General features: G+C 41.8%; 1 protein-coding gene across 2 annotated transcripts; it reads left to right on the forward strand.

Annotated features, from left to right (window-relative positions):
* Positions 1 to 86: 86 nt before the first annotated feature.
* LOC134669371 (nuclear factor related to kappa-B-binding protein-like) lies at positions 87 to 14,219 on the forward strand. 2 transcript variants are annotated; one of them, XM_063526888.1, is made up of 8 exons: positions 87 to 262; positions 340 to 1,275; positions 1,730 to 1,831; positions 4,072 to 4,143; positions 6,037 to 6,143; positions 6,937 to 6,992; positions 10,426 to 10,513; positions 11,954 to 14,219. In XM_063526888.1, exons 1-8 carry the CDS (start codon positions 164 to 166, stop codon positions 13,323 to 13,325), a joined length of 2,832 nt encoding a protein of 943 aa, XP_063382958.1. In that variant the 5' UTR covers positions 87 to 163; the 3' UTR covers positions 13,326 to 14,219. The 2 variants fall into 2 exon arrangements, with proteins under 2 accessions (XP_063382958.1, XP_063382959.1); XM_063526889.1 differs by lacking the exon at positions 4,072 to 4,143 and having other exon boundaries at positions 11,954 to 14,218.
* The last annotated feature ends 325 nt before the right edge of the window (positions 14,220 to 14,544 follow it).

A 14,544-nucleotide genomic window follows, 5' to 3' on the forward strand; every position in this document is an offset into this window, starting at 1 on the left:
GCACAGCGCTTTATATCGTTTGTCTCTATATAGAGTTATCTGTGGCAATGCGCTTGAAGAATTAAAAAAAAGACGAATGTCAATTTCGCGTCAAGTCGCGTCCACTTTTTTCTGAAAGATGCTTTCTATAAATGTAGAATATTGAAGTGAAATATAATAATTAATGGTTGAAACTATGTCTGGAGGATTAGTTGAAAAAGTATACATAGGTTTGGACCACGCGCCAGCCGCCTTTGACATAAAAGGGCGTATTCTTGGACCAGTAAGTTACAGCTTTCATCTCATTAGATTTCTAGTTCAAATTGAAGGCAAATTCTATTAAGGCATTTTGTATTTCAGAATGGAACTAACATAGAATATATCCGTTCGGAAACGGGCGTGTTAGCAGTGCTGAAAAGTGAGAAATTCGAGCCGCTGCATTTAGCTCTGCATCATACCCGATCTGAGGCATTGGCAGCCGCTCGGTCGCTAGCGCTGAACCTGATCGAGACTATTCGTGCTGAATTAGCTCAGTGGAGCGCGCAGCAGGCTGGGGGCCCTCCGCCGCCGCTGAATGTGCCGCCTCCGACGTTGGCTACGACAACTGCACCACCGCCCGTCCCACCCCCTGTAGCCACCGTGGCGCTCTCAACGCCCTCAACATTAACATCCCCGGCACACCAGACAGTCAACCCACCTGTTGTCAGTGTAGCTCAGGCCACAACTCCTTTAATGACAGTCCGGCAACCCACAGTCTTACAATTCCTGCAACCACAGCAACAATATGTGCTTAATCAGGAGAACGGTCAGTTAATACCCATAGTGCAACCCGGGGTGCAAGTTTCTAATGCGGCAAACTTTACTCATTTACCAATAGCACAACATCTAAGTTCGCTACAGCAGCCTAATTTTGGTGGGACCCAGATTGTAGATTTGTCTAGCATGCAGCCAGTTAACGTGACTCAGTTACGGTTGAGTGGTGTGCCGTCTTCCATGTCAATGATATTGCCGAATGGGTATTCGTTTCCTCAAGCAAGCTTAACATCATCTGACACGACAACAGTGAGTTCGGCGACATCTACTCCAGTAGTTTGTGCCGCTCAGAGTACGAATGCCTCTCAGAAGATCTTGTACAGCACAGACAAGGGCGACAAGGATGTGAAGTACCACATCCAAGGGGACACAGTGCAGTGGGCGATGCCAGGCTCGCAGACCATGTTGATTCCGTACCAGCAGTTACAAGAGCTAACGGCTAATCAGGCATTGCCTAATTTACAGCCCCAACAATTTGTTTCAGTAAGTACCTATTAGAAGATATAACACATTAGTTAATTAAGGGCCCTTACAGACAAGCGATATTACGCCTGCGACCGCCCGCGACAGCAATCGGCGATCATCGGCGACCGTCGCCGACTGCGGCGATTGCTAATGACGCAGCGCGCACTCGTCGATGTGTAGTCGCGGGCGGTAGTCGTTGGCGTACTGTCGCTCGTCTGTAACGAGGCAATTTCCTCGTGCACAAAACAGCCAGTGTAGACGTGCCTCGGCCCAGGTGGAGCGTGAGGTGTCAGAGGATTGTGGGCACGGAAATTGCCTTGTGTGTATGCTCGCTCTGTGTGGACCTATCAATTATCATTCATATTTTCCACAGGTTTGCTCGATCATAGTAAAAATTTAAGATTTCTTTCAACTATTTAATTAATACACACACTAAGTCTGAATATTTAAAACCAAAATCTTGTATCAACAGATAGCACCTGCCGGTGGCTTGCCTCAGACGTCACTCCCGCTTAGTGCAGCTCAGTTCCAGCAGCTTCAAGCCACGGGAACTATCATGCAGCTTAATCAGAAGGTAATATGATTAACTTTTATTATTACCCATATATTTATTAATAATTTATTAGTGATTGAAACAAAAAAATCGTATTCACGGTAACGTACGAACGTGTCTTGCTATTTCTGCCAGTCTCGGTACAAAAAGTACTGAGGTTTACTGCAGTAGCATGACAAATAATAGTAGTAGTAATAATAATAATAATAATAACCCCGCGGGGGCAGCTTGTGGCGAGCTGACGGTGAGTGGCGACACCGCGGACCCCTATTCCAGAGGGCCCTGTCATCTGGCCCTCGCCTCTGTGCTTGCCTTCACCGGCCGGCCAGAGTGGAGTCGCAAGAGCGGGACCTATGCTCCAGGTTGGAAGTGTAAAATGTCATAACGCCGGCGGCCCTTGAACGGATTACCGGGATCTGGCTACCGCAGACTCACCTCTCGACAACCTCACAGCCGCTCCAAAGTGTTGCCCTGTTGTCGCACTGTGCGTGCGGCCATTGCGGGGCCCACTCAATGAGTTGGCGAGTCACCACCTGTCTTATACAATTTTGAGACTGATTGTCACGGCAGGTGTCCGCTAGTCTCTCCCATAGCCCATTATCCAGTCCATCCAACTTTCAAATCTATAGCCCATGACCTTAGTTCCCATCGCAGCACAAAAGTGCTGCACTGCAATAGTCTTTGCACCTGGCGGGGACCATCTCTTAATGTATCACATTGTGCGTTCGGGGATAGTATCCGCCACGTGTATCCCTTGCTTTTAGATTAAAGTGTCTTAAAGGGCCTCTGCGCTGTTGGCTTCGGCCCCACGTACGCCTCCCAAAGGTCCGGGACCCCATGGTCCCGAGATATGGAAAAGACATACAAATAATAATAATAATGCATGAGTAGCATGGCTAAGTGAACTATGATTTAGACGCACCAGCATCAGCTGCCTGTCTAAAACGAAATAATAATAATAATAATAATAAGCCCGCAGGGCAGCTTGTGGCGAGCTGTTGGGGAGTAACGACCCCACGGACCCGAGTACTCCCGAGAGTCGGTCAGGGTCTCCGTCTCCGGCGTGTCTTCGTCGGTCGGAGTGGACCCCAAGGAGACCCGCAGGACTCTCAGCTCTGGCTTGCCTTAATTGGCCGTCCAGAGAGGAGTCGTTAGAGCTATATGCTCCAGGGGTGGAAGTGAAAGATGCATAAGACGCGAGTTGGCACAGTGGCTGTTAACAGCCACTGGGTAGAAAGCGGCGCACACCTCTCGACACCCCTGAGCCGCTCACACCGATGTTGCTCCTGGTCGTCTTTACGACGGCAGTTTCAGGGGCCCATCTAGTAAGCGGCGAGTCACCGCCTGTCTCGATGACGGTGTTTACATTGTTATGGCAGGTGTCCGGACCTCTTTTACAATAGCCCAGTCTCATTGTCCACCCAAACATCAATCCATAAACCGGTATACTGTTCACTTCTTCTGCAATAGTCCCAATGCTTGCTGCGACCGGTTCACGGGTGTCTATTGTTGCGCCTGTGAACGGGTTCCAGCAGGCGTTCTACATTACATTAAAACTCTCCAAAGGGCCTCTACGTGTTGGATCTATATCCCCACGCAAGCCTATCAAAAGACCGGGATTTATAGGCCCGTGAAGTCCAAAAAGGAGAAACAATAATAATAAATACGAATGTCTCCGAGAAAATACGATGGAAAACAATTATGCACTAAAGTGTCATTCTATGGAAGTTGCTAAACTACGAGTATGTAAACAAACCGCCATACTGAAATCATCATTTAGTGCAGTGGTTCTTAACCTTTTCAGTCCGGTTACCCCTATGACTAACTAGGGAACCTGATTTTACCCCTCCTACCAATGGTAATAAAAAATAAAACGTGTACGTTTGTTGTATTGTTATATTAGGTTAGCTTATTACCCCCGTAAAATACAGGTTTTACCCCCACGGGGGTAATTACCCCCAGGTTAAGAACCACTGATTTAGTGACAGTTTCAATATTGCGGTTTGTTACATAGTTAGCAAGCTCTATAGCACACTACACTTTACATCTAAGCAGATTCGTTTTAGATTGTCTTATTAAACTTATTCTACTAAAAGAGATGACGGTTGTCTTAAGATTGATAAAATGTAAGTCGAAAATATTGGCATTGAATATTCCTACATATGCCATAGATGTGTTTTCCTTTTGTATATATTCATTTGTCAATTTAGCAGTAAGTCTGATTTAATTGTATGGACTACATTTATATGAATTCTCAACAGCCAATAGTGAGCAGTGGTTCACTGATAAATATAATATCCACTGGGCAGGCGTCGTCACCACAAGTGTTATCTGTGAGCATAATACTTAATAAATGTTGTGCCACCTCACAAGCTTACTCTAATTTCTCTTATATTTAATGACCAGCACAGACGGACTGCAACCCGACTGCAATTTGTATGGGAACTGCACGCCAACTGCAACGTCGGTGTGAAGTCCTCTTACAAGTTGCAGTCGGGTTGCGGTCCATCTGTACTGGCCCTATAAAGGATGTATGTTGGATTTTTACAGCTTTTTGGAGTATTTGCTTAATATTTTTCTTTTATTATTGTTTTATTCGATCACATTACTTATTTGCGCCAAATATAAGGCTGCCTTCCTTTCCACAGAGGCTAGGGTTACTAGATGCCAGGAATTTTGGCCGGAAATCGAAAATGTCAGGAATTTTAGGGAATTAACAGATTATCTAAAAAGGAACATTATTAAAATTTATTTACATAAATCAAGTTTAAACAATATATTAAGCATACGACTATAATTACTAAAAAGTTTCCCTAACTTCCCTAAGGGGTCGTCCATTAATTACATCACACAAAATTTCTATTTTTTAGAGCCCCCTCCCCCCTTGTCACACATTTTCATAGGAAAAAGGTCGTTAATACGTACTGTCAGTCTGTCACACTTGGCATGCTACCCCCTCCCCCTGTTGATGTGACGTAATATGTGGATGAACCCCAAATACTCCAAAAAGCCGTAGAAAATTTAGTGTAAAAATTTACCCGCGCACATCCACCATAATCAATAGCCATTCTAAAAACTACTTAACAATTTCTTTTTCACTTCATTTTGCTTCACGGTTGAGGTCTGTTGCAATATAATTAATTGGTTTACAGGTTATACTAATTTTAGTTATCCTAAGTTAATAAGTGCTTGAGGTCACAGTCTCATTTAGGCTTTAGATGTCTCACTGTTTAGTTTACCCGTTAGAACCTTTTAAAATATGCAAGAGTAGCCACTTCATATCATTTTTATTCACATAGGCGTACCCACGGTGGGGCAAGGTGGGGCAGTTGCCCCACCCTGATCTCTGAGCAGAAGCTAAGAATTTTTGGGCAGATTAACCGAACCCTGTTACAACGTACCCAGATTCCCCTACTTCTGCCCCACCCCTTAAAAAATGCTGCGTACGCCCATATTTATTCATAGTATCATAGTGGTTAACTGTGTACTAACATCAACACTTAACTGGCCTTCAATGGACCTAAGTCTTACCATACAGTATGACAATTCCTTAATATGTGGTGTCTACTCTTGTATTTTGACGTGTAATATGTAATTATATTATAAATAAATGAGTATGAGTATGAGTATATTTCTGTTCCATGTTACTAGGAAGCTTACAGAATTTACAACAATTTAATGTAGAACATACATTGTCTTTTTTGTTTTTGCAGAGACTTTTGCAAATCTTGCAATTCTATCAAATTCCATTGAATGTAGCTATTATATTAAACAACTTTCTAGCGAGTCAACCTGAATACGAGACGAGATAGGCCATGTGGTCTAGCATGAGTTGTTTCCATGCTTGACGTCGCGCTAGATGTTATGGAGTCGCGCGCGAGAACGCAACTCATGCTAGCAGGTCATATACCTACATATCGGCACTACTTTGAAAAAATCTCGTATATCACACTGCTACTCAAAGTTTAAAGGCAGTAACTCTGTGTATCGTATACATCGATACCACATTTTTCTTTTAATGGATAGAACAAGATACCTACGAGTTTTTTTCATAATAGTGCCGATATGTGATAGGTACCGTTCGAATTTCCGCTCTTCACTCTTATTCAGTGCAAAAATTTCATAATTATGTACCTATAAAGTTTATTGCGTCTAATTTTTAACTTTCGATGTTGTTAACAAAGCATAATACTGAAATACATTCACAATATTATCAACTTTTCCAGAATTCATCAACACCAACGAAAAATCTGAATCAAGAGAGTAGAGGGCAAAAGAGATTGTCTGATGGCACTCCAAGTCAGTTGCAGTTACGGCCTATCGCTCCCGCTGGGTATGTCATAACTATAAGCTGAAAAACTTGATTTATGTGCTTAATGCAACTTCTCTTTCAGATGTTACGAAAGACATGAAATCGAAATAATAATTGTAAAAACATTGGCACTATTAAAATACTCGTAACTTGATGTCAATCAAAATAAATGTTGTATCTATGTATAGGGTGCGTACAGAGTAACTGCCTCTCAACTTGAGTATCAGATACGAGATTTTTTCAAAGTAGTGCCGATATGTAGTGATATTAAATCTTGAAATGATTTTGAGTCTTTCGTGAGATAATATTTGCAGAGATAATCCTTATACAATCTAAATTGTTTTCAAATTACAAAAGCATTTGGCGTTACTATTGATATCGAAGTTATTTCTGTAAATATCAAACGCTTTCAACGGCTGCGGGAAGAAAAGCTATGAGAAGATTTTGCAAACCCTCGGTTTTCAGTCTACTTGTGCTGTTGAGGTTTTTATTAAAACCGCTATAATTATTCTAGTCCATAGATTTCGCTTCAGGGACGAAAACAAAGATATTTTTGAAGAATTTATTTGGGCGCCTGTTCTGGGAGAATCTTGGGATAATTTTGGCAGCGCCATCTACAAATATTTTAGAGAACTTTCAGGCGCCTTCGATATGTTATGGGAGAAAATTTTGGAGCGCCATCTACAAGATTTCTTGGGAGACTTTTCGCAGCGCCATCTACAAGTGTATTTTAAGAACTTTCGGGTGTCATCTGTTTCTTTGGGAGTGTTGTGCATGTGTACCCGATGTGTATTGAAACTTGTGTGTAACGCAGGTCACAGGGACAGGACAAGAGCTCGACCAGAGACTCTCGCACGTGGACGACCGCAGGTATTGATGATTTCTTGCCGAGACCCGCGGTAATGTGTATTTCACGTCTAAATTATAACAACATAATGATCTACCACTTAAACATCGGAAATTCTTAATTTATTATATTATAGGTATGCTTTATAAGTAATCGTAAAGAACTGCAAGACCTAAAAAAATTTTGCTTAGATGCTGAAAACCTGGTACACGATATATTTTTACCAGGTCTACCTCGTGAGTCGTACTTATTTTTCTTTCTATAAAAATCCCTTAGTAATCATTATCTGTTTGTCTGCCTTTTAGCAAACATATATGACTATTTGTTTCGCTGATTTAGACGTGGAATTGACACATTATTGCTAATATTTCATATTTTAAGCTTATCGAGTAGGCGTAATAAATTCTATTGCATTTTGCGTAGTCCTGTAATTTACTTAAATTATGTTTTGGCGTAAGTAATCAATTTCTCTTTCTGCATTTTGAGCGTAAGGTATATTTACTAATCATTTATATTCTAATTAAGATTTTATGTAATCGCATTGCGTAGATGTGCTGATTCAATACATATGTGACTTTTTTACAGTTTTCCGATCCAGCATTCTTTTCTTTCTTCTGTTCTAATTTTATTTATGCTTTTTATAGTTTCTAACCTCACAGGCTTGATCGAGATTAATCTAGAATTCTAGACTAACGTCTCTGTTTCATCGTAGCTTGTATCTCGTTCCCGATGCATGTTGCTGTTCCTGAGCCTAGTCCTACCCTTTTAATATTATTTTCTTCTTATTGTACATTTGACAGTTGAATGTGATCTTCAATTTCGCCTGTAGTTATGAATCCAGTCGCAAACAGCGGGCGTATTAGGACATAGCGGTATGCTTCAGTTAAAATAATTTCGATATTATAAATTTTATTGTATTTCAGAGTTTCTGGTGAAACGGTCTACGGTGCAGAGGTAATTTGCTTTGAAGATTTGTTTAGAATAGAACTAAAGTACTAATAATCAACTTTTTATTTTAATACAGGTTACTGTTACTGGCCCTTTCGCCAGAGAATGGACCAACTCAAAATTAACATTACCTATTATATATGGTTTAAAATTACGGTCTTTTTACGTATAATATGAATCTATCATATGCTTTTGGCGTAGTGTTACAGAAGAAACTGCGTAATTAATTGCATGGCGTATAGTGACTAGGTAAAATATAGGCGTACATATATATAGCTTAAATATAACAGCGTACGCGTACGCGGCCTTGGAATCCATACATGCTTCTTATTTTCAAAAGTTTAATCATTTTAGTTTAGTGTATTATATATAGGAGGACAGAGAACAAAAGGATGGTTTGTATTTTTTGTAGATTAACGGCAAAATTTTAAACTATGAGAACGGAATAATTATCGCATATCTTAAACCCACCACGAACACACAAGCAAACATAAGCACGATAGACTGACATAATAAAGAAAACGCAAAGTGTGAATACCTATTAACGAGATTTTAAGTAAAAGCGTAAATAAAGAGCCAAGCGTAGTAAAATTGCGATTTACTCTTAAAGCTAGGAACTATTGTGTTACAGACACAATAGTTCCTAGCTATAGGTATATATGTAATACCATCGCCCACACTGTTAACAGCCAGTTCGCATACCTCAAATCTCATTACAAAAGGCATAAGGTCCACCGATTGACAGTTAAAAGTGTTGCTTAATTGTACCTGTATACTTAGATCATTGGCGATTTTGTGGAACAACGCCTAAGTTCAGTTCTTCACCAACAAGATCGTGAGTTGGGAGAAGCGACAAAATGTGCGAGTTTTTGTGATTCCATTCGAACGAATTGTTACCTGTGAGGCTGTGACACCGAGTTTCTAGAATTATATTTGAAGTGCCTGTAACAACAACTGCAGCGCGGTATTCTAAAGGACATTTCAATTGTAACTTGCTGTAAAAGTAGGTACGCAGGTAGCGCTAGCGTAGTACAAGCGCGAGACTTGTAGCTGAACCGCAATACTTACTCTTTCATCTCATTTATTTTGCTGGATACCTCAGTGGCTATTTGGTATTGCGACTTCTATAGCTTACGCGGCAGCAGCGCGCAACGACGCAGGAGCGCACATGAATTGGTTGCACTATGTAATGTACGAGCGCAGTTAGCTATGCCTTCTTTCATCAGACGCATTCAAATGCCAGATCTGGAAGGATTGATAATAAGCGTTGCAGAACGGAGTGTCACTTACAAATAATACTGAATAGGTTAGACTCGTAGAATAGGTAGAAGGTCGAAAAGTGCTCGAGTGGAGACCACGGACTAGCAAGCGCAGCGTAGAACGTCCACCCACAAGATGGACAGACGACCTTGTTAAGGTCGCCGGAAGACTGGATGCGGGTCGCTTCCAACCGGCACGTATGGAGGTCCAAGGGGGAGGCCTCTGTTCAGCAGTGGACGTCTATAAAAGGCTGAGATGATGATGATGAATAGGTTAGACTCAGCTAACGATCGAGCGCCGAGCGTTAGCCTCAATGGATTACTTTCTCATGATTTACTTTTAAATTGATGCTTGCTTAATCTTTAGACTAAGCCTTACAGATTGCAGATAATCTACATTCTGGTTCAGAACAGCCGTCTAGTGTGCCTTCATGTTCCTGTTTATGCGATTAGCGGCGATTTTCTTAGCTTAAAAGCATGTTTTTCAGCTTTCAGCAAACGTTCAAGCTGCAGGCGCCCGAGGAAAACTGCAGCAATTAATAATTCAGTATATTGATCGCGCACCAAGACCGAAATTCAGGGGCTGAGGAATCTGGCGCGGAGGCATGGGGGTTCACCTCTGAATTCCTACGCGAACACCGAACATACCGCTATACAATCGAAGTCTCACCTTTGCAGGTCGGCTGTGATGACGACGTATAAGACTTCAATATACAAAATACTAGCTAATAACAATTTTTCCTCAGCATTCTCAGCAGTAGTGTTCGCGATGCATTGCATGTGCCATCATCAACACTGTTATAGTTTGTAGGTTTCAAATAGAGCCCGATAGGATTAGCCGTCGGGCTCTAATTTGAAACCTACAAACTATAACTGACAATTTGGTAAACCTTCTGGCATTAATAAGGTGATCGTCAGTTAAAGCGTAGGTATTGCTTTTAGTTTAAGCGTACACATTTAAGAGTCTCTTTACGAGTCAGACAACAGTACTTTCTTCGTGTTAATCTCTTACTGTTACTTTGCTAGATTTTTGTTTGTTTAAGGCTGCCTCTCCCCTTAGGCGGAGATGAGCAACCAATAGCATTGGTAATCCAGCGGAGCAGAGAATTCACAGCCAATGCTATTGGTTAATTCCTTTCTCCGCTCGTCTTCGCCTCAATGTAAAGGCAGCCTTGTGCTAGCGGCATTGCGTAGTAAAGCGTGGCGTGTAGATATTATTGAAGGTTGTTGTAATAGATTGTTATTGCAGCTAGAGACAACACGGTGGTCAGTATGGGGATGAAAATCAATCCGGCACATGGCACCATCATACACGTGTCGTCTGGACAACAGACCAAGTAAGTAAAGTTACATCCACAGAAACAAAACACTAGCCCCCTTGTTCATAAAACTTTAAGGGCCTTATTTAGTTAAATTACGTTTTATCCCTTTCTTACAAATATATAAGTCAAAATGACAGATAAAGACAAACGATTTATAGCTAATTCAACTCAGTAACGCGTTTATGTATAACGCCATAGGTATATACGTTTTAATTAAACAGACATAGGTCCAAACTAAGCATAACCACAGGGCGGACACGCCATACATCGAAAATCATTTGCGTTTATAAGTATGTGTGCACGGCACGTCTGTACACGCGTCATTGTGTGAGTAAGTGGCTTAGGGCTGACTCGTGCGGCGCGCGGGGAAGGCGAAGCCGAGGTTTGCCGAGGCCGGCCGAAGGAAACGACGAGCGGCCCGCTGCCTTGCATAATTCGACCGAAATACGTAAAAAAACAAAATATAGGTTTATGTTTAACAAAATATAGGTGTATGTTTTATTTCGCTCCAATTGTTGAATTGGCTTTGTCAGTTTATTGTCCTGCATGTACTTGGACTTTCAACACGCCATTATTAAATGTACCTTATTGTTGATGTTGATGCCTATTGATTATTTTATATGACATTTTAAGAAATAATTATGTAAATTATTTCTTAAATTCTTAAAATTAAATTAAAAATCAAACGCGAATGTCCCGCGCCCAACAAGTTCTTTTTTGTGAAAAGAGTGTTAAACTAAAAATAAAACATTTACGAGAAATATCTGTGTAGAAGGTCTAGTTACCTTAGGTACTTTAAATATTAAATGTTGGCTTAACATTCACAAATTCAACGAACGGGTTTTAATTCATATGATATTATTATTTTTACGCAAAAGTATAGCCTTATTTACTGATACATATTTCGTCTCTTTGGAAAACTATATTATTATTCATTTCTACAATAAGTAGGTATCCGTACTACCCGTACATCGCACAATACACCGGCATTTTGAACGTTGCGTCATCGTGTCGCGGCGTCGCTAGCCGAACTGAGCGTACGTCAGGAGTCCGTCAGAACTCAGTCGCGGGGCGAGGTAATCCGAGTCGGGGCGGGGCGGTGCGTGTCCGTTCTGTATGATAATACTATTACTTATGTATTCTGTGGCATAACTATATGATGATGGGGCGTCGATATACATTCTTATTCGATCATACATTAGGAAAGATCCATAAATTAGGAACAAATATTCATTCAGAAAACTAACACTAGTAATTCCCGAGATTCGAACCGAGAGACAACTTGTATGTTGTTAGAATTGTCGTTACAAAGTAGGCTAAACAGGCCGGTATATAAAAAGAAAATAAATCATCCGGAAATTAGATATCCATCATTGAATATTTTTAAAGAGAATAATTAAATTGAAACTGAATCGTTTATTATTGTATGAATGAGCATCTCTTTTCTTTCGTCAGTGTGTCAGGCGCCGGAGTAACGCAAGAGAACACCACCGGCATGTACATCCGGCAAATGGAGCGTAACGCCATCCAAATACAGAGCAAAGACAAGCAGGACCCCTCCAAACTGCAGAACCAGAACGTTCAGATGATCACCGTACCGCAGGGCATGACGGTTCTCCAGAACCCCCTCAACATCAGCCAGATGCCTATGATTGGTCAACAGAACAGCCAAGTCTACATGATCCCCGCCAACCAGCATAACATAGTCCAATCAGGCCTACCACCAGGCCTGATTGGACAACAAGTCTTGCAACCAGGACAGAACGTCACAGTCATGCAACCTAATCAATTAACTATGCCTAATGGCGTCCAATATAACATGCCTTTAATGCAAATGAATTTACCACCTAATTCGCAGTACATGCCTGCTGGAATTAATTTAAATACGCAGCTGTCGGCGCAGCAGCTGAACGCAGCTTTAGCTGGTCAGCAACTAGCTAACCCTAATATGGCTGTGTCAGGAACTATTCCTTTAGTCCAAGCACACCCGCCAGCGTCACCAATGGCTCAAACTAACCCACCAACCCAACAACCGGTCCACCAAATAATGCCTCAAAATTCCACCTTCATCACCCCCACTTCTCAATACGGCGGTATGCCCGCTCAATACATGATGCAGTCTAATTCGGGAGCTATAGTTCCAGCCAATAATCCAGTGCAGTACACAGTCCCGGCCAATCAGAGCGCGAACCCACCAGCGAATAACGGCAACGGCCAATCAAATACGCCTTCGGAGAATGAATCCACCAATGGCACTAATCAGACGAATTACATAACCTCATCATCGCAGGAAAACTACGCTATAACTCAGAATCAACAGCAGATAATAACCAATGATGGAGCGGCGACGCAAACGATGACCAATCAGCAGACGCAACAGAGTTACACGACCAATGGCAGCAATCCTCAAACGTATAACGTGAATCAGACGACAACCACGCAACCTCCAGCAACATATCAGCCTACAAACGGCTCAAATCCCCAAGCTAACACACAGAGCTACGCCGCTTCTACACCTATATCTCAAGCGCAAAACTATTCACCGTCAACAACACCAGCGCCTAACCAAACTTATCCAGCGACCAATCTCCCAAATATGCCTAATGTCGCATTTCCACCTAACCAAACGCCTAACCCTTATCCTAACGCGACAGGGCAAAACATGGCAGCTTATGCTAACAACCAGTATCAGTACACTAGTCGACCATGGTTCAGGCCTCGCTACGGGTCTCCGCAGGGCTCCCCGTACGGCGCCGGAGCCCCGGCCGGGCCCCCGCTGCCGGTGCCGCCGCCCGCGGGGAACTACAACTACTGGCAGGACAGCTGAGAGTTGGAGAACAATGTCTGGGAGGAGGGACAGTCCTTACTGTGATTTGATGCAGCATTATCGTAAGGAACGTAAAGCGGTATCCAGGCGGGATGATCAAATCAACCGATTTGATCAGGAATGACATTGGCGTCAATCTCCAATTTAATCACCATTTTTTAATTTATGGTGATATTAGAGCCCTCTAAATTGAAAAAAATGCCCCAGAACGAAAATACTGGCGTCACAAATTGGTATTCTTGCGTCCGCACCTCATTTTATCGGTAATATCGGTCATTATCGGCGGTTGAATTCGGCGAGCCAAATTGGCGTTTGCGTCCGCACGTCCTGATTCGACCGGGCAATTTAATCAGATTGGCATAATATTTACTAGTCTGCATACGCCTTATAGAAACTTTAAATAATGAAAATTGAAAAATGTCTAATGCTGGACAAAGGACTTACGAGAATCTCTACATATAAAAAGCGGAGCCTTAGACAAAATGACGAACCAAATCTGATGAATTGATGATACACTTTGTTGAAGAGCGTTCCCACTCTGGATCTCTCGCTTTTACAATTGAAACCGTTTCTGTAATAGGAGAATGGAACTCAAAAATATATGAATGGACTGAAAAGATATATAGATCTAGAGATTCTTTACGGAGTGTTAATGTACCCTTGACTAAGACGTTGAAATTGTTCCACCGATTGTAAATACATCGAGTATTTGTAGTTTTAAGAATTGGAACACTAAGCCCCCATTCGCACGACAGCTTTTTCAACGCGCGTTAAAAAAGCGTTTTAATGACACAAATGGATAACCATGTATGTATTCACACGACAGCGGTGGCGCTTTTTATCAAGCGTTGTTGGATTTTCGACTTGGTCATTAAATCGTATTTAGAGTGCGGACAGATTCAAGCGCTTTTTTTAACGCGCGTTGAAAAAGCTGTCGTGCGAATGGGGGCTTAGAGCCGATACAGACGGACTGCAACTTGTATGGGAACTGCATGCCAACTGCTATGTCAGCGTGCAGTTCCCATACAAGTTGCGGTCTATCTGTACCGGCTCTTCAATAAGTAAGCAGACTGCTTTAATAAGGAAAATGTAAATTACATTTATGAAATGTAAAGAGATAAAAGTGTAAATAGAATTAAATATAATTATGAAGTATATTTCTTAAATGGTGTTTTTTTCATTGGTACTGGGCTGTAAGCACGCATATTATTGTCATAAT

Source organism: Cydia fagiglandana, chromosome 12 (assembly GCF_963556715.1).
Source record: "Cydia fagiglandana chromosome 12, ilCydFagi1.1, whole genome shotgun sequence".
Lineage (NCBI taxonomy): Eukaryota > Metazoa > Arthropoda > Insecta > Lepidoptera > Tortricidae > Cydia > Cydia fagiglandana.